This window comes from Ciconia boyciana, chromosome 1 (assembly GCF_034638445.1).
Source record: "Ciconia boyciana chromosome 1, ASM3463844v1, whole genome shotgun sequence".
NCBI lineage: Eukaryota > Metazoa > Chordata > Aves > Ciconiiformes > Ciconiidae > Ciconia > Ciconia boyciana.
This window is the reverse complement of record NC_132934.1, coordinates 43999321-44019981: the sequence shown is the minus strand read 5'-3', so window position 1 is coordinate 44019981 and position 20661 is coordinate 43999321. Positions and strand designations below refer to the sequence as shown.

Sequence of the window (20661 nt, the reverse complement as noted above, 5' to 3'; positions counted from 1 at the left end):
TAAACTATCTATCATAAATTTTCTGTGATGTATGCTGTTCTTACTCCCCACACTGGAAATCTGCAGAAATTGAGTCGGAGTTCTTGGGGGTCACTTACCACTACTCAGCAATTCAGTGGCACACTGGAATGACACTCATGCACACACCCTAGTCTTAAAATTTTCCACATTGCCAATCCAATAGAATAATTAAGGAAAAAAAAAAAAAAAGATGGGTAATTTTATGGAAAATAGCTGTTTAGGGAAAGCTATTGAAAATCTAGTTAGCTAATATTAGCTTTCATAATTTATCCAGAAGGCTCTAAATTATTGTTGTCAACATACTTTATTTTTAATACACAAAAAATTATTTTTCCTGCATGCTTTTTCATTGAGTTTACCCACTTTATATTCATCTATTTCTCAAGAGTATTGCTATATCATTAATTTAAATTATTAAAGAGAGAGAAAGAAAGATGTACAAAACAGGGCATCATAAATTTCTTTCGGTCCTGAACAAAGGCAAAATACTTGTAAAATAGAGCCAATTCAGTTATTTTTCTATGCATCAAAAGATTTGGGTCATATGTGGCACACTGAGGCAATTCTTTTCATGGAGGGGAGGGATTTTAACTCAACGAGGAAAAGGAGTAAGTCTTTAACCTTAAAGAAACATGCTGAATTCTCTTTCAATAGCTTTGCTGTACAGAAACTGGTTTTCCTAAAATGGAGCCTTTCTAATATCCCTTGGTAGGTAATTCCTTCCACTAAGGGACTATCCCTGGATGACAGTATGTCGTGCCATGCTGTGGCTGATGTAACTACATAGAGGCTTGTCACTTCACTGCCATGCTCCACTAGAATTTCGTTTGTTTAAAATGAAAAAAAAGCAGCTTTTTTTTTTTTTTTTAATTCTTCAAAACCGGCATGTTTCATCTTAACATAAACCAAAAGCTAGCTGTCCAGCTATGTTCCTGGTACAGTCAACAGAAAGAGATAAGAGCCTTCAGATGGTGGTTCATGAGTCATGACAATTATACACCTTTATTGATCACTTGCCTCTCATAAAGCATTACATGTCCTCCAGTCACCCCAGACACAGACCACTCAATAAATTTTGTCTACTTTGGTATTTGAATCTGGCAATAAATATCTTGTGGATAGGTCTAGGCTTGATTTAAAAAAATGAAGGTATGTACAGCCCACCTTTATTCCTCATGTCTTGTTCCTAAAGTTCACGATCTTGCTAATAAAATTGTGTGTGCATTTCTAGTTTGAATCAACAAATTTTCAGATTTTAGACAAAGGGTATCAATATTAATCTGTTCATTAAAGAACATTCAGAAGACATGTAACACATAACTTAATGTTTTCTGTCTCTGTAGTCTCTTTTCCAGAAAGTGGTTCAAATCGTATCCATTTGAAATGTCTTAATTTCACTTTTAAGTCAGTATACTGAGTCTGATCAAAAATTGTAGGATATTATAATATAAAAGACTCTAGCTTATATCAATAAGATTTATTTCTAGATAAAACACTTTGAGGAATGACAAACACCTGTTCTGTCAATTATTGTACTTCCCAGGGCAATGCAATTATTTCCAACGCTACACACGCTTTTAAGCTGCAGTGAAGCAATTTTTGCTTTCGTGGATTTAACTATACAGCAGTCAATAGGGTTAGCAGCCATTTTGCTTTCTATTCTGCAGTATGAAACTGATCTAGAGCATAATGCATCCAAAAGGAATATAAGAGAAAGTTTAACACATTGGAAATTAAAGCTAATGCACACAGGTAACAGATTAAAAGCCTATTTGTTCAGGTAAATTGTAATTAAGCAAAGCTATTTTTAAAATTTCATTCAAATAATGCATTTTAGATTATTCAATCCACTAAGCACATTTGAATTATAACTATACTGTATCCTTTTGTAAAAAACTTCTTCTGTAAAATGCATTGAGGGTTCTACTCTTTAAATTTACACATCTGATCCTGCTTAAATTGTTATGACAATCTTTTGTTTACAAAGGAATTCTTTGAAGACTTAATATTTTACCAATTAGATACAGATGAGATTAGTGCTGTAACTTCAAAAGAAAACAAACTCCAAGCACATTGCTGCACCAAACATTTCCCTGTGCGGGGCTGAGGTTGTCACAAGGGGCTCCAGAGGGGCAGAAAGCCTCCACAACGGCGCTCAGAGAACAGATTGAAGAGGGAGGATCATCTTTTCCTCTCTCCATCAAAACAAGATTCAGAGGTGACATAGTTAAGATTTATAAGTAAAATGTTGATACAAGCAAACAGAGGGATTTTTTTCAAAGAGAAAGGTTAACACATGTTGTGCTCCACAACGAGCGTCCTGCAGTGAGGGCTATTCTCTGCACTGGCTGGCAGTTTTTCTGCCACGCTGTATCCTTCCCAGCTTTCCCTTCATGCTTTCTCCCTTTGAACACTGCCTTTAGCCAGCCTACAGGGTTGAAAGTCCATTTCTTTTTCCGGAAAATAAAAGGCTCCCATGTTTTTTAACCTGCACAGCTTTAGATACATCCTTCTTTTAATTTTATCTAATCCTAGATAACCCATGACCAGCTGTCGGCTGGATTCCGGCTATCTTTTTTAGCCACTAATGATGAAGTTACCTTGCAATGCAATTGCCAATCCAAAATGTATTGAACATCACTGCTTTCCTGCAGCCCCAGGATAGAGAGCAGTACTGTTTTGCTCTAAGAGCAGCACACGGCAAGGGAAAGGGTCAAAACCTTGCAATTTTCCTCTTTTGCACTGTAAGCAGCCCTACAGCTCAAGCAGCATACGTGCGCTTGCACTATTAAGATGCTAAGCTTAATTTAAATTTATCCTTCCTTTCACCTACCTGTTTTGTCCACCTGCCAACTAGGAGGAAGAGCGGGTGTACAAAACAACAGCAAGTAGCTGTCAGAGCAGATCATTTTACCCCTTTCTCATTACCTCTTGCAGGTAGAAAAAAGTGCACCATGATGTGGGTCTCCATTTTTTTCCTGTTTCTCATCATTTTAGAGGTCTACTGAAGCTGCCAAATCAAAACGTTCTTGAAGGTGAACCTATACCTAATAAATCCAAGGCAAAGGATTTTTATAATGTTACAAATGAATTACTTTCTATGAAAGTGTTAATTGGAACAGTCCTATAATCCATATGTTTTGTTTGCCAAGCATACATGAATATGCGTACCAAGAAATACCTCAATCTGGTAAGTAGCTCTTATAAAAACAGTTCTTTAATAAATTACTTAAGTAAGAAACAAGACTATTTTACTCCACAAGGAAGTAGGTCTCTCTGAGGCAATTTAGAACAAAAACCAACTTAGTGATCACAAGCTGCTGCCTCTCCAATACTAAATTATCAAAAATCACAATTTTTATATTCAGTTTCATGAAGCATCTGTCTAAAATATGCCATGTTTGTTAATGTTAGAACTGTAATCTCAATTTCATCTATTTTATTGCAAATTTCAATATGATTTTTTTTTAATAGCAAGGCAGGAAAATAAAATTACAACATTTTTTCCTCCGGCCACCAAACAAATCAAGACATTTTAAATAACATCATATGTTTCTTGACTTCAGGACTCAAATATGTATCACACAGGAGATTCAAGTTCTTTAATTTTATATTCGAGCCTGGGGTATTTTGGGTAATGATTTAAATCTTGCTACCCATGTTTTGTTGTAACACAAAGGAGGCAGTACATTAGTCTTTGCTGATAACAATGAGGTACAGTAGTGGACCAAAATGATGCTGCTGCTGAAATTGTAAACTGTGTCTTAGGTAGTTGTTATTAAATACATTGGTACTCTTTTCAGAAGTAGATTACAATCAAAATAAACCAGCTGCATTTTTCCTGAAGGGAAGTATTAGCAATCTGTTAACATATGTTGAAGTCCAGCCTCACTTCAAATAATTTTAGAGTATCTAAACCAAACTTTGAGATAAGCAGAAATAAAGAATGAAAATAGACTGCATGACATTAATACTTAGCTCCACACCATCCACTTTGAAAAAGCAGATTTGTGAGAACATTAAATGCATCAGCTGTAAACAGCCAGCCTTCAGTTTAATAACCCTACAGCAAACTATACGCTCAGCTCATTTAGCATCACATAAGAATGTAATTCGCTTCCATTCCCTGCAAAAGTTTAAAAACTTATTTCCATGAATTCCTTTTTCATATAAACTGAAATTAGTTGATATTGTCCCTTTTTCTATCACTTGACAAAAAATGAAAAAGAGAAGACTTCATTTGTCATTCACTTCACATAATCACTTGCAGCTCGGTCTTGTTTTAAAGTAAACATCTGCCATGCACTGCTCTTGCCTTTTCTGAATGTCATTTCCTTATGTAAGCTGGGTGCAAAGAAATGTGTCTGCAGACATGATGCTGCAGGACCATGACAGTTTAACATACTAATGACAGCATGCTAACAATGCACTTTGTTTATGTCATTGATATTAACAAAGTATCTGAACCTAAAAACTCACACAGCTGTTAAATGTTTCCATGTTTTGGTTTGTGGTTCTATGGGCAATTTCTATAGATATTTAAAGCAACTAAAGAAAGAGACAACCTCACAAAATTAGATCAAAGTCCAGTTGCTCTGCTTATTGCCCAAATCCTGACTTTAGAAATCATGACCAGAAAAAAAAGTCATACTCAATTCAAATACCATTCTTTCTAAATTAATAATGCTGTACAAAATCATATTATTGAAAATTTTATTTTTCATTATGCCTTTGAAAATGAAGTATTTATCCTCAAAGGATCCTGAATACTTAACAACATAATGAGCAAAAAAACCCAGGAGTGCTCCTTTTGATACAATTATTCTGCTCTTCATGCATGGATACACACATATTTATGCTTTAGGTACTTAAATATAGCATCCTTAGTTTGCAGAAAATATAAAAACTGAGATACACATTGAAATAGATACTTCTAACTCGTAAATTTCTCGATAGCCTAACAGATGCCAAAATAAGGAAAGATTTACACCAAAGATTATGAAAATGCAGGATCATGTGAGAATAATAAAAGTAAATGGTGGGAAATGTTAACAGCAACAGCTGTGAAAAGAAATTATGGAAGATTAAAAGTGTAGAAGAGAGCAACAATAGCAAAAACAGTTTAAAATTGCTTCACAAGAGAGCTTTTTTAATTATGGTTTCTGGAAATATTTGAGTAATAACTGCAAAAACAGTGAGGTAGAGATATTTATAATTATTTCAGTATCCTAAGAACCTACTAGTACTGTAAAATCACAGACAGGAAAATTATAGCAGATCACATGATTGGATGAACCATGCTGTCTTTAAGGTCTGTAATGACTTTTTTAGGTTGTGCACAGAATAGCAATCATCACAGGCATACTTAGCGGTGAAGGCAGATGCAAAGGTATAGGAAGTCTCCCTACACAGCGCAGTTCATTTGTAGCAAAACTCATTTTTGCCCAAGAAAGTCTTAGACAGCAAGAAGAAGGTATATCTATTTTATGTTTTGTTATTTCATATCTGTGGGATGAATGTTTGTATTATTGCCGTAGACACTGGTACCCAGAGTTGGACACAGCTGAAATGTTGGGAGACAGAGGAAAGGGTAGAGGGCTGAACGCATGCACACAGTGAATATCACTGATACTGTGCTATACACAGTTCCTTTATCCATATAAATCCTGCTCTGCTACCAGAAGCAGCAAAGTGAACAGGTAAAAGTTGCAACATGGCAGAACAGCGATCACATCAACACCAAACTGCAGGGACACATGGCAGAAAGCACAGTATTAGTGCAGTGCTGACATACACATTACGCAGAAGCATCTGGATAGAGAAACAATACATAAAGTATGCCTGTCCACTGAACAATATCCCAAAGGATTAAATTCCAAATGACATCAGCAATTTCAACGTGCTGCCATCACTTCACGGCATGAGAACAGGCATTGTATTCTATTAGGATTTTAAGTTACTGTTCATGATGTCTCTCAGCCTTTTCTGATACTACCAACCCTATGAAACAGGGCTCCCAGTTCAATACTCCTTTGAACTCTGGAAAAGTTCCTTTTCCAGAAGTACAATATTCCAACTCAAGGCTCATCTACTCAGACAAACACCAGAAGAAGACTTACAGTCATTCATGCAGGAAGTTAGTTAATAAACTACAGGCAAAATCTGGAATTATTTTATTATAATTATAATTAATAATGTATTATGGTGATTATGGCTTGGCTGAGAACAAACAGGCCAGCCTGAGCTAGTCTGAGATAACTGCCAAATCTTCTGCACATGTGACAGATGGTGGAAGCATTTTAAAGACTCCCTGTGCACAAGAACTCTGTGTAACGGGGGCTCAGATTCAATGCAACAGCAAAGTAGCTGAAGCTGGTCATGATAAAAGTACACTAAGCAGCATAAGCTACCTTTAAAGCTTTGGGTTTCATCTGAAGAAAAGGTTAAAAAAAAAAAAAGAATAGTGCATCAAGGGATGTGAGCGGTTGCACAACTTATGTTGACTGTTGACTGATGAAAGTGAAGGAAACTGTGGCTTTTGATACAATGCAGTAAATTCAGCAGGTATAGGGGATGGAAGGACAATGGTTGAACTCAGTGGAGCTATATCCCCTTCTAAAAGAGCTTGTTTAAACTTTCCTAACAGTTTTTATGGACAACACAGGGTGATTTGGAAACATTGCAACTTACTTTTCAATAAACCTTATTCTTCCCAAGAACATAATTCATTTTATGTGCTTACGTCTAATCTCTTTTGGCTCATCTTACTTTGAAAAGGGTTTTGAACTCCAAGAATGTTCCTCAAATACTCCCTCTAAGAGTCCCACAAGGCAAATGCTAGAGTGTAGAGGAGGAAGACAGAACAATAAATGGAAAGGAATACCATACAACTGAGAACTCTCCCAGCCACGTCCCAAGTTACACCCGCTGCAGAGAATCCATCTTCCTCTCTAATTAATTTCTTATGGTATCTGAAGCAAGGTAAATTGCAAGGAATAGGCATTTGTAGACCAAAAAAAGAGTCCAAATTAGAAAAAAAATCAAAAGAAGAATGATACAACTGTTGACATCTGATGCTGCCAGTGTCCCCTCAGCCTTTCACTGAATCATCACAATTCTTTCCCTAGAACAAGCAAATATGCTGTGTTCCTTTCTACACCAATGTGCTTTCCAGAGCAGTATGCAATCAACACTTAAGCCTTGGCTTATGTTGCATTCATGAATTTAACTTTTTATGAAGTTGTTCAAAGAACAATTTAGTATTATTTGGATGAGCTCTCTCAGGCTAGGTTTCCACATGGAGATCCTTCAACCCTTTGCTTTTTGGCAAGAAGTGGAGATGCAGGTGCTATCTAAAACCAGTTTAGAGTGGAATCAAATTGGGGACCTGACTGTCTTACACCAGTTCCATGCCCGTAATTTCAATGAATTATTCCTCATTTATTCATGAAATCAGTCTGAAATTATACATTTCCCAGAAATGCCATTATCCTTAGAGATACCATCAGCCCACCTATCTGAAGAATAATGTACTTCCAGCTCACAAAAAGAAAAGGTTTTAAAATATAAGCAGAAGCTGTAATTTAGGTTGTCAGACAAAACCCAAGTTCCGTTTTCATGAAGAACATGGGATTGCTGTCAGCAAAAGTTGCTGGCTGTAGCGATGGACAGAATACTGAAACTTCTCTCCTGGCTGCTAATGTAAATCAGATATTTGCAGCATACCATTTATTTTCTGCCTGCACAGAGATGCCAGCAGAGTCCTTTACAACAGAGAGGCCAGGGCAAATCATGCCAATTATGAATAAGGCTTATACTAATGATACCATAGAGAAAATGCGTATGTCCTTCACATATCTACAGGGATGATAGAGAGGAGAATAATCCTCTTTCATGGAAGTTCATCATACCACTGGCAAGGCATACCTTGAAGCCTTGACACAAACCCTATTATTTTTTGTTCAGAGTAGAAAAAATACGATCTAAAATGCTATGTGAGATAAGATGAAGTCTCAGGTACCCACGTTGTGAAGGACCAAAACCTATCCTGCCAAACAAAGAGAGAGTCTCAGCAATCTCTGTATTGCTTTTTCTACCTGATTTCATATCATAAATGTGACACACATTGTTGAAGATCAGCACAAGCAATTTTTTGTGTGTGAATTTGACCTTATACAGGTTTTTTGTAGCTCATTTTGGCAAGCATGTGTTTTCTTATCATCAGAACTCATAAAAATAGTTATTTTTTTCCACTTCCTAAACATCTTTTTGCTGCTTCAAAGAATAGCATACACTTATACACAAAAAAAAACTATGTCAAGAAAGCATGATTAAGGTTGTAAAATCAAGCATCGAAAGGTCAGAAAATGCCAGCGTTGTCTGAACATCCATAATCTGAATCCCTCATACCTGTGCATTATGATAAAGTTTTTAATTGCATTATAGCATATATTATGTGCCATGACACCCGGTTTAGAGGGTCCAGATGAGCACAGGAGTCCAGCTTTCATTCTTTGTGTAAGGGAAAGCAGTCACCAGAAGGTAAATCCTACTTCATATCTGTAGGGTTTAAGCTCAAAAATTATTTTGGGGCTTGCTCATGCAGCTTGCTAATGTCAAGAGCAGTTTGCAAATGCACAGTGAAGACGGAATATATTGAGATGTTAGTTGTTGAGATCAAATAAATCCTTCCTGGATACACATGAATTTCATTTTTTTAAAAGCTTTGTATCTTGCATAAAATTGTTCAACTTTTCACTCAAGACCCAAAATAATCTCCTGACAAATTTGAAGTCCCTGCTCCACAACCTGGCAAGCGATAGACTCAGAGATGAAAGACTCGGAAACAGCAGAGTAGTTTTTAGCACAACATTTTTAGTCAGTCTGACAAAGTTGTATAAACAAACCAAAACAGATTTATGTACTAGGAAATGCTGGACAATCTCATTAATTGAGAACTGATGATAGCCTCCCTGTGGTTTCACACGCAAAACGTGTATGTACCTGCACACTATATAGAACAAATTAACACATACATTACTAAATAACACTTCAAAGCAAAACAAACACAAAGTGTTTGAGTGGCACCTAGAGTTTGAGGAATACTAAGAAAAATTTTAAAATCCCTTAATTTGGACCTCTTTTTTTTTCAGGGAAAATGTGCGTGGTTTGAAACCCGGGTGTGAATATTGCATGGTGGGAAGAGCTCTAATAGCTTCACTCCCAGGTGGAAAAAAGATATAGAGACATACAAAACTGTGGGCGCTAGCGAGATTCTCTGTCTTTAATTACATGACTCCCAGCCTGTAAATTTTCCACCCTCTCTCCCACTTTGAGCTTAAAGTTCTTGTTCTCACATACAGAGCTCCACAAAAGTCCCTCCTGCCCACATCTCATTTCTCATTTTCTCCTTCTGTTACTGCCTGAGTTCTATCCAAATTATTTTCTTAAACGCCTACTGTACACTTTCACTGGTCTTTGCATCACATCAGCGCTTGCATTCCAAAGAACTGAGCCGTGTTCATTTGAATTGCTATCTAAAATAGGCTTTTTCTGCAAGGTCAACAAATGCTAATATGTCAGATAAAGCAACCTTCTTTTTTAAGTAACTGGTTCTCTAGATGAAAATTATCTTCTTTATCCTGATGCATTGCATGCACTGTTTGACTAATGCAGACTATCCCTGACTTGTGTCACAGGCATATTTTCACCAGAAAACCATGAAAAGTAAAAATTATATCATACCTCGGTTAATATCCTAGAACTTCAACTAATTTGCTGGGTTTGTAAAATCAGAGCCACTCCATGAACCATTTCTCCCTTCCTGATTAAATAATTTTTTTTCCTTAAAGAAAACTTGATTTTAAAAAGATGGGACTGAAATCAACCCCCTAAAACTGAAGACTGCCAAATTTCACAGCTGCTCCTTATCTCTATGATGGTCGGACCAAAACCTCAGAGCTGACAGCTCTAAGTTCTGCAAAAGTTGGGTTATGAATTTTTATTTCTCAGACATGGATACAAGCCACTGATATGAATCTACTTTAAGCTCAAGGAAAAGAAACAGAAAACACTTGCCTAATCTGCAGAAGTACTAGTAGGAGCGTGTTTTTATGCTTACACCCATATATACACGTATAAGGGCAGGATAGTGTTGTGTCTTTTTTCACACTGCATTGACAAGGAGATATAACCCCACTTCTCGCTTCCCACTGCTCACAGGTACTGCCTTCTTCTGACACCTGCAGAGGGCAAAACGGGTGGAGAAGACCAGGGTTCTGGTTCCAGCCAACTCCAAATGCATGTTCTGACCCACATCATCAAGCACACGGAAGCTCTCTGCTGCCTAGAGACCATGTGTATTCTCCCTATGCCCATCAATTGACAAGGCAACCTGTAAAAATCATGTCCCAGTTCAGAGATTCAAGTTTGCAAGTGAGGTCTGGGCTTCTTAATATTTTCTCTTACATCTTCAACAATAAATTCTTCCTAAGTCCCCTTCCTGTGTGAGAAATTTGCTTTTTCCCCACTCATGGTATTTGGCGCATTGTGTGCTCAGAAACCTAACAGTCTCAGAAACTTGCCTCCTCTTGCTACTCTTTATGAACAGAACGGTGATATATTAGCAGGTATGAAGGATGAAAAATGTCTGTAAAGCTCAGAGAGCTTTTTACTTAGCAAAGCACTGTTACCTGTCTGCATCCACAGTCACGTCATGAACCCCTCTTTGAATGACGTCTCGAGAGGCAGCTAGGTCTGGTATTCGGTTCAGACTTCTTGTATATAGGTTGAGTCCTCCATCTGTCATGTACCTGAAAATAAATGTGTGGTCAATCAGTGTGAAATGCAGCCATCTGGCAAAGATGTTTCACTCTAAAGTTAATGGACTGTGGAATTCAAATGTTTAAGGTACAGGCTGTCCTATTAGATAGTAGACTTATACTAAATATTCTCACTTTGTGTGCCCAGTGCAGGGAGACCAGATATATGCCTATTTTCTAGGATCATTTGTCTTTTTCTGTGATGGCTTACAGGCCAACTTGTTTTATTAAAATATATTTAGATTGAAGCCCTGAAGTATCTTCAAAAATCTTAAGTACATTTTAAGTACTGCAGTTTTGTCAAATAATAGCACAAGATGCAAGAAGCATAACTCCAGTTAAAAAAGAAAAAAAAAGGAAAAAAATCTGTAGCATCTATCTAAATGGGAACAGAAATTGAGAACCCAAATCCGTAGTCCCTTCTGGGATGCAATCGTTCCGATATGAAAGAGATATCCCACTGAAGCCCTTGCAATGACATTTAAGAATCTGCTTCTGTGTTCCTTTAGCTTAATTCCTACTACTTCACATTATAATGAATGACTAATGAATCAAACGGTGAGTATAGTGCTGCTTACTCACTAGAGAACCATTAAAAGTTTCTGAATTTCAAGCAGCAGCAATATTTCTGGAATGCCTACCTACAGTGTAATATCTCTACGAGAGGTCTTGGTGCTTGTAACTGAGCACAAGCCTGTGCTGCTCTCAAGATCTGTCCATTATTTTCCCAAAGAACCTTTCATTAAACTGTCTTCTCTCTTAGGCTCTTGGTTTTTACATTTCCCTCTTGTAGTTTTTGGTAACTTTAGCGTAGCAATGTAGTACGGAGTTTGCACAAATTTATTTGTGAAGGACCATGCACATGTATGGCAGTTAACACAGAAGTATACATCCACAGAAAAAACATTTGGTATACCTCAGTGAACCTGCTCAAAGTAAATTTACAGGCTTACTGAAATAAGTGTAGTCCCAATGCTAGGGTGATGGCTAAAATGATCTAGTGGAGTTCACTCCCAATTCAAATAATCTTTAACACAAGTTCTCCTTGAGCCATGAAATGCTGCCACTCAAATCCATCTTTCAGTCGAAGCCTGTGTCCAAGTACAGAAACATTTAACTTTAATAACTCTACACAGACTCCCAGGCACAAGCCAAGGCACATACACACGGCCGGTGCTCCAGATGTTCTGTTGGCCCTCTCCCTCCAGTTCCTTCTGGGAGCTGATTTAATTGAAATCAACTGCCCCAGAGACCGCGGGGCTCATACGGCAGCCTGGGAGCACCAGCCTCCGCCCACACGGTTCGGGGTGGGTGAGCTGGTGCAGATCGTGAGAGCAAAGCTGCGGTAGGGTGGCCCCCTGCCACAGCTGCAGTTTGAGACTGCATCGTGTCCTGGATGGCAATCTGAGTGAAGGCAGCCTCAAGTGCATGAAAACACAAAGGGTTGGTGTGCTTATTTTTAACTAAACTCTGAGGCATTTTACGCACTGGTAAGATTTGGCCTGCAGTTCAGCAAGGGATTTCTGAAACCCTGGTATCTGGAGTCTGCAGAAGGTAACTTCACATTTGTTTTCAAAGGTAAATTAACAGTCACACTTACACTAGATTTATCCTTTTATTAAAGACAAAATTTAGACTTTTTGACAGATTATTTAGCTAGGGTTGAATTATGCAGTAGGTTCCAAGGCTCTGGAATTGCATATTAAATTTAGCTGTGGTTTGAACGCAATCCAGTCTATACGGATTTTTTCCTGTATAAGTAAGGCCTGAATGGAGAGACTTACCAAGTGCAACAGGCCTTCCTCGCACTAATTTCTAATTACTTCTGCATTCCTGTCCCCAAGTGTTTAAAGTAATTAAACTGAAAATGGAAGAGGCATAAAGGAGATAAGACTTTACACGCCTCAGTGAATCCTGAAATTTCAGAGCTTATTAACTTGTTTTTAACATTTACTGCACCTAAAAATGTTAACTGAGCACATTGCAACTTACTGTCTATTGAGTCATCCTTATTACAGATGCAAAGAAAAGTCACACAAGATGACTATATTCATTCTCTAATGTGATAAGCTAATTAATACAACTCATCAGGCACTGCAAAGGGTTCCCCTATCATTTTTTTTTTTAAATAAACCCATGCATCCATCAAAGGCAGCATTTATATTTCCTTTATGATAAAAGGTCTTCAGACATTAAAGTATTACATTTTCCATATGTCTTTGTTCTAGCACACATGAATATGGCATCCTACTTGACAGCCACTAATGCTAAGCTGTGGACAACCTTGTCAGCAGTGCTCCATTCACAGATCACTGAGACAGGGCACCAGGGAGATCCAGGAATATGCTTTCTTTATAGTTATGCGTTTTCTAGAGGTCTATCTTTGGGTGGTGCTTGAGGTGAGACGCTACTCTAGAAAGAGCTTTGATCACAGACTTACATTTGCCCTTGGGAACGTATCATATCCAATTTCATCAGCCACCATTCTCTACTCATAGCTATACTTCAAACTAAAAGATTAGATTGACAGCAAGAGTCCTAAATTTATACAGAGCAAAGTAGTGTGGTGTGACATGGCCATGTACTCTATGGAACTTCTGTTCAAACCAATGTTACCTCAGCCACCAAGCAGCCTTCAGATGCCAACAACAGCACTGAACAGTAATTTGAGTAAAAGAGTAACATGGCCTTTTTTTTTTAAATTATGCTTTAGGAGTTCTAACATACATAGGAGTGAAATGACTTATGTTCCAACATTGATGTAAGAATTGTTAAATAGTAATTTGAAACACAGAGAATGCAGTACCCCAAAGTCAATCTATTGGTTAAGCAAACAAAAATAAAAATAACTGTCATTCTTCTTCCTGGGTATGTAGGAGAGTGACTGATCTATTCTTTTATGATAAGATATTCCTACAGCTCAGTGATATGAACAGTTGAAAAATTGCAATAAAGGCCTATCACACAGACTACACTAGACAACATCTGAAGTGGAAACAGAGAAAGTCAGTGCTGTCAGCAACTGCTTTTCATCAGCTGCATCCAATACCGTATCTTCCACCTCAAATAAAACATAAAAATACCGAAAGAAGACCCATCCCAGAGCAAGCAGTGCAAAATGATGGTTTACCAGATAACTAAGAAATTCCAGTAAGTAATAAAAAGTACCTGTGCTCTTATCAAAGTTCATAGCAAAGTCATGTTGATGTTAAAGGAGAAGAACTGAATTTGAAGGCAGGTGAGAACATCACTGGCAACTTAGGGGCTTTTTTTTGTTTTGTTTTGTTTTTTATATGTATATTTTTATGTAGCAACCATAATGCAACTTCCACTTGTGTGTCAGACTTTGTTAGAAAAATCCTATTAAACCTGCCAATCATGCATTAGATCAAATGGGGAAAAAGTGCTACTTACCCGCTATTGATGTCATCAGTTCTGAGGCTTTTCCCAAGAATGTCCCCATCGCTCATGTAGCCACCAACATCAACTTCAGAGGACATGTCCAAATCACCACTTCCCTTCTCACTCATGTCTATCTGTGAGATATTTCCAAGGCGAGAAACAGCTGCTCGGCGAAGCGGGGTGGTGTACATGAATCGAGAAGGGTCTGTGTGTATGAAGCGACTCGCGCTGCTGCGAGGATAACCAGCGCCCAACGATGGGGCATCTCCTGCCTGCAGCCGAGGACTGGCCTGCCCTAGCCTCCAAGTCACTGGAGTGGACCGGCTTGTCAAGCTTGGTATGCTTCTCCCATTCACCTCAGTTGTCACAGTGCTGTCAAAAGTTGTCTCCAATGTGCTACCAAACAAAATGGAGAAGTCAGTGAACTGTGTTTTCTCTGTTCCTGAGAAACAAGGAAAAGCAAAGGCTGGAAGAATATATATTTTTTAAAAAAGTTCTCTGTGTGTGTGTGCGTGTGTTTCTCCATGTGCACTCATGTGTTTGTGTAAACAATAACCTCTACTTATAAAACAATCTAAAATAAATTTTGTAGGCTTCTAAGTAGATATATATGAAACAATAACCATCTTTGTGAATGATTGTATAAGACACTTTGACAGTAAAGTATAATAAAGTCACATTTAAGTTATTGAGGCAGTCTAGCAAACAGTATGGTTAGTGTCACAGTTAATTTTCCCTTGCAAGTCTCTAATTCATTAAGCAACCAGTAATACTCTCCTATGGTCCAAATTTTTAGCAGTCTACACAAAACCAGCATACCTGTGGCTTATCTGGGTCCCTCTAAGGCTGGACATAGTTTCTTCCAAATTCTGTCTCAGGTCTGCTATATTCTTTACAGTTCTCATTCTTCTTGTTTCAGGGTCTTCCCCTGGAATAAAACAGCAAAACCAGCATAAATTTTAGCACACATGAGTGTATAAGGTTGAATAAAGTGCACACATGTATACACAGCTGAGAATACACACATATGATTGTAAATAGGTCTGTCCCTTTAATCTTTTAAAAAATAAACCCTCATCCTTTCAGTAATAAAACACACATACGCTTATAAATAACATGTGGTATGTAAAAAAACCACTGAAAAGAGTCCTGGTGAAGTATCCCTGTTAGGGCCCAAATCTATTAATGAAACTCAGATTTACAGTGTTGGGATTTTTATCCTCTGTAATCAAGGCACGACGCAGTCCCAGACCACTTGATACATTACACAGCCCCTTTTTCCTCCTTGACATTTTACATGACTTGGTAGGAAATAAAGCCACAGTAAATCTGTGTCTGGAAAGAATTGGGATGAGTGTTACAACTCTTCAGTATGCACTTAACATCCAGGCTATTTCAAAGTACTCTTTAAGTCAGGCACTTAATAAAGCATCTTTCCTGAACTGTAATGGTTTCCTGAAGGGGGAGATTATTCTTCATACGTGATAAAAAGAAAAAATATTCTTCTTGGTATAAAAATCTGAACACTCTAAGCACATGCATCACTTATACAATTACAGATTTTAACAGCCTCCAGGGACCCATTGTGAAAAGCTAATCTGGTATCTTGAATAGTGAAGCCCGCAGAACTTCATCTGGAACATCCTGAATAATGTTTACTTCGCATGACTAAAAAAAAACCCAGAAGGAAAAAGAGTTATATAGCATGTGTTACAAAAGGAAAATATAATAAGCCTCAAAGCAACATCCAAAAGTCATATATGAAGAAATAAAAGTGCATGTTTTCTAGGATATTCATATATCCAGGAATTTTAGTCCGTTTTTCTTTTGGAGAATAAGAGAATTTCAAAAGAAAATCTGTGACAAAAATCACTGATTTGTTCAAGGCTAGCACTCTGCTTCTGGCTGTGTCCTATACCTGTTGCTTGAAAGAAGGTTGGCAAGAAGCATCATTACTATAGTTATGTGTACAATGCTGAATATGAAGTGCAAATAATTTCTTTTTTACTCTATCAATGATAAATTTCATGTCATACCTCACCTTGTTGAGTTCATTTTACTCCTCATTCTGGAAATGTTATCATCAAGAATGATATTGTGCAACCACTAAAATTATGTCTAATATTTAACTCTAGATTTCACCATTCCCATCCAGAACAAGCTTTTAATCTAATTTTGGAATGCTCATGACATCGAGAAACTGTTTCATCTTTGAATATATCTAACAGGAGATAGTCTGGTGAATTTAAAGTCAACATCATACAAAAATCAAGATCAGAAATGCAAGCAGAGGCAAAATACCATATAGCACTATGATATTTCACATTTGTAAAATATAAAATACACATGCAGATACACATCTTCAAGTTGCTGTATTTCTCATTCTGTTGCCACCTTTCCTCCTCCCAGGTTTGTGTGTGAGTTTATACAAGATATAAATTCAGCAATGGTGATGTCTCTGAGGAAAAGCATGGTGTGCCATCTAAGTGAAAAAAATAGGTAGGAGAGACTTGGGAAGGAGGGAAAAGGAAAAAAAAGAGAGTAGATAAAATGGGAAAAAGGAAGGAGGAGATCTTAATGTAGAGCTTGCAAGAAAAGTTGCATAGGACAGAGAACTGGGAAATACTCAACACGGGGCCAGAAGCAATGAAAATTGTATATTTAACAAAGCATTCTGGAAAAGTAAAGCAAAAAAAATAAGTCCTACAGGAAAAAAATTCTGGTAAGGTAAAAAGATCTCAACACAACATCTGTTTGAAGGCATGGGAAAAAGGTTGACTTCCAACAGAACTACAAGCATGGGTTTAACATTGGTTTACAAAAAGCATTGGGTTAACATATACAGTGAGATTTATTTCAAATCCGTTGAATTTCAAATCTGGAGAATTTGCAGAAGCAAACTATATTTGAACAGTGGTTCACTTAAGCTCCTTAATTTTGAGTTTTGACTAAAGGATGAAGCCTTTGACCTTACCGACAAACTGAATTGCTACTGTACCCTCTTCTGCAGTCCAGGTCCTATCGCCCAAACAGTCTGCAGGCAGTTAAGAAAAATCCCAACTCCTGACATTAAAGGGAAATAAATTATTTCATATACATTCCCTATACCCTTTGTTTCTTCCCGACAGGTAAATGATGCATGGTACTAGCCAATGTACCCTGCAGTTGTGGCTCAATGTCAAGCTAACTTTGACAGCAATGCCAGTTTGAGGTTTTCCCATCTACTCTGCCCCAGCTATGTCTTCTGTCCTCTTTGCTGCAGCCAAACACGCCTTCATGAACTGCTGTTTGCTTGTTTGTTTTATCGCTCCAAATAAATTCTTCAGTGGTTTAATGATCCAACAGTGCATAAACCTCTGGGTTGGCACCATGGAACTGACAGTGGGGTCAACACCTGGGCAGGGTGGAGACAAGAAGTGCGGATAGGGGCCCAGCACTGCTGCCAAACTCTCCATCTTCTCAAGCCACACCCCGAGGGCATGTCCATTCACAAAATTTTGCTTCATAAAATAAACTACCTGTGTGCATTTTTGTATGTAATACCTTGCAGGAGGCAACTGTTCACACTCAGGTTGAAATTACCACAACTACTCCTCTGTTTCAAGCTAGACGTGTTCAATCAAGCACCTTGCTGATCAATGTATCCATGGATCCCATGTACTGTTTGCAGAGTTTTCTGCACCATCCTGGAGATTACCATGAAGCAAAAGGGGTCATGCCAAGTCAAAGCTGGAGACCATTAAGTCCTGTTAGATTGAACCTGCTGTTGAAAGCCCGGACAGTTCCCAAGCAGTTGCCTATGGTGCACTCAGTTCCTCACTGTCGCTGCCCTTTGCTTTCCCCCCTCTGCCAAATGCGCTCAAATTTACTTCCAGGATCACATTATATTCCTGCCACAATACCTATATGGGGGAGACCCAGGACCTGTTACCTGCCCTGCCTCAAACCAGGGGTGAAACAGTAGCTTGTTGGTATAAGACGATCTTCCGTTATACACAGAAAGACAAATTCCAGGGTGTAAGCAGGCAGAATTAAAGGCAAAGCAATACTTTACCTTGATACTTATTTGAGGAACTGAATATAATTCATATTTGCAGTGACTTTGCCCTTTCCTTCCTCGTTTATCCTTGTCAGTTGTCCCTTGCTGTATGTTAACACTGCAAATTCTTGCAGCAAATGTCTTTTTTAATATATATTGTACAGTAAACAGCATAACAAAGCCTTAAGGTATAATTGCAATACAAAAAAAAAAAGTACATATATATGGGAAACTGCCAAAATACATTTTTACAGAGAAGAATATTTTACTTTCAGACAAATTATACCATAAAAAGTGGTGTTATTCTATCCTGGAAAGGTGAAAAGTTTGAGGTCTAATCTCTTTTGATACCCCAGTGACACAAGATGTAATTTCAAAGCTTTTCCACCATTTTTTTTCTAAAAAAGATACAACTGGAGTTTTATGATCTTAAAATATTACATAGTACTACATAAAAAATCCTCATAACTGTAACTATTAAATGTTTTAAAAATAATTGCTCTTTTTTCTTTCCATCCTTCTCTTAAGGACGTATCAATGGACTCATGCTGTACCATAGGTGAACAAGCCAGAAGGTAGAAACAGTTGAACACAATGCTTGAGAAATTTTCTGCACTGAGTGCAAGATCCTCAGACCTAACTTGCATCTGACATTACCTACATTTTCAGGACAGCACTGTGCCTCCCCATCTACATGAAGCCTCCTTCTGTACAGAGGACCATAGGGATGGCGAATATGTGTTTTTTTCTGGAAGCTAGCTACACCATGCCTGCTAGAAGAGACTCTATGGTGTTTATTGCAGCAGGATTGGGATGCACTCTACGGGTTCAAAGGGAGCCCAGACTCCGCCAGGCACCCTGTTGCTTATTACTGTGGCCCACTGCCATCATAGAGTCTATCCATATTTGCATGACCTAACATATCAGAAATGCTCCCTGGCTTGTTATCTCGAGTGATTCTGGTTTGTTGGCAGAAGAAAAGCCATTCTATTTCATATATGGAGAGACTGGGATAAGAAAGACTAAAAACAGGGTACCCTGAAACTTTCTGTCAAAATTCTGTTCCTCTTACAAGCAAGTCTAATGTAAATATTTTACTGACCCCATGAAATATAATCTGCTCAAATCACTTGTAGCTTCATTATTTATGTTAAACATGAATATTCCAAAAGATTGTCCCAAAATTCTTGCCTATAAGCAGTGAACCCATTACAGGTTCCCTCAATAGATTTATAAAGAACACATTAATTTCTTCCATTGTGTGAGATATGTACACAGGAGATCAAAATAAACATTGTACAGAAGTCACTAATCACCTAGGTTAAACTTTTACATCCACATTTCTGAAGCTTACCCATAATTGCACATTTAATAATAATGTTCATAATAATTCCAGTACTTCCGCACATGTAATTTACTGCCCAAAGCAGATAAATGAGAGAATAATAATTCCATTAATTGTCTGATTTTCCTAAAAGGATTTACAAATAATAAGCAGCTCCCCAGAGAATTGTCCACTCTTAGATATTAACTCAATTCACAAAGGAAAGTACCAGTATTACTCTGCAGGTAGGGAAACTGAGGCTCACAAGAGAACAGGGATTTGCTCAGTGACACGCAGCTGAAGAGGAGCAGGGGCAGGTGGAGAGCTCAGCCTCCTTTGCTAACAAGTCTCTAATCTGTAGGAGAAGCCCCTTTGTGCATGCTGGCATAGTCTAACAACAAAAAGGTATGCATAAACAGAGAATACTTGTTTCTTTGTTATTTTGAGATGATAGCTTTTTACATTACATACACAGCAAAAATTTTATCCTGAATGTTTAAACACAATCAGAGCTAACATATTCACCAGCAAAGAACCTCCAGGCTAGACACATGCTACATAACCTTGGAAAAGCAAGCAGCTGCTTCAACCATTTGACTGGCTGAAGAACAAAGCTTTGGAAGTGAACACTTTGAGCAGTCTTGTAAAGGGCTGAGAAATGAAAAGTAAAGCCAGTAACACAGAAGCCTTTTGAAGCACCTATGGCTGTAGACTTCAAATGCTCACTGGCATGCACTGATATAACTAAACTGGTTATTTAAACTAAACTGAAACCATGGCACTCACAATTCCATGTATATGGATGGAATTATCAGGGGGAGAAAAGAGGGAAGCAATACTGGAGGGACAGTTTGTAGGTAGGCCGAGACATTTTCTATCTAAACCAAACCCTGGATTCAAGATTTCAATTTTAAATTCATGAAAAAAAAGGTCTTTAAAATTAAATTATTTATGAGTAAACTAATAGCACTTAAATGTTTCACCTTATTTTTTCAAACAGCTAAGCAAACCATGCTCATTCACAGGCTGTTGCTGCTCATGCACCCATCAAAAGT

General features: G+C 37.8%; 1 protein-coding gene across 14 annotated transcripts in view; it reads right to left on the bottom strand.

Moving 5' to 3' along the window:
* The window catches only part of NAV3 (neuron navigator 3), a 562373-nt gene that overhangs the window by 96985 nt on the left and 444727 nt on the right, over nucleotides 1-20661 (bottom strand). For all 14 annotated transcript variants that reach the window (XM_072864069.1, XM_072864018.1, XM_072864025.1 and 11 more), the window contains 3 exons: nucleotides 15063-15171; nucleotides 14256-14639; nucleotides 10713-10832 (listed from right to left, as the gene is read on the bottom strand). In XM_072864069.1, the coding sequence (XP_072720170.1) occupies nucleotides 10713-10832; nucleotides 14256-14639; nucleotides 15063-15171 (613 nt within the window). The remainder of the gene's footprint in view (nucleotides 1-10712; nucleotides 10833-14255; nucleotides 14640-15062; nucleotides 15172-20661) is intronic.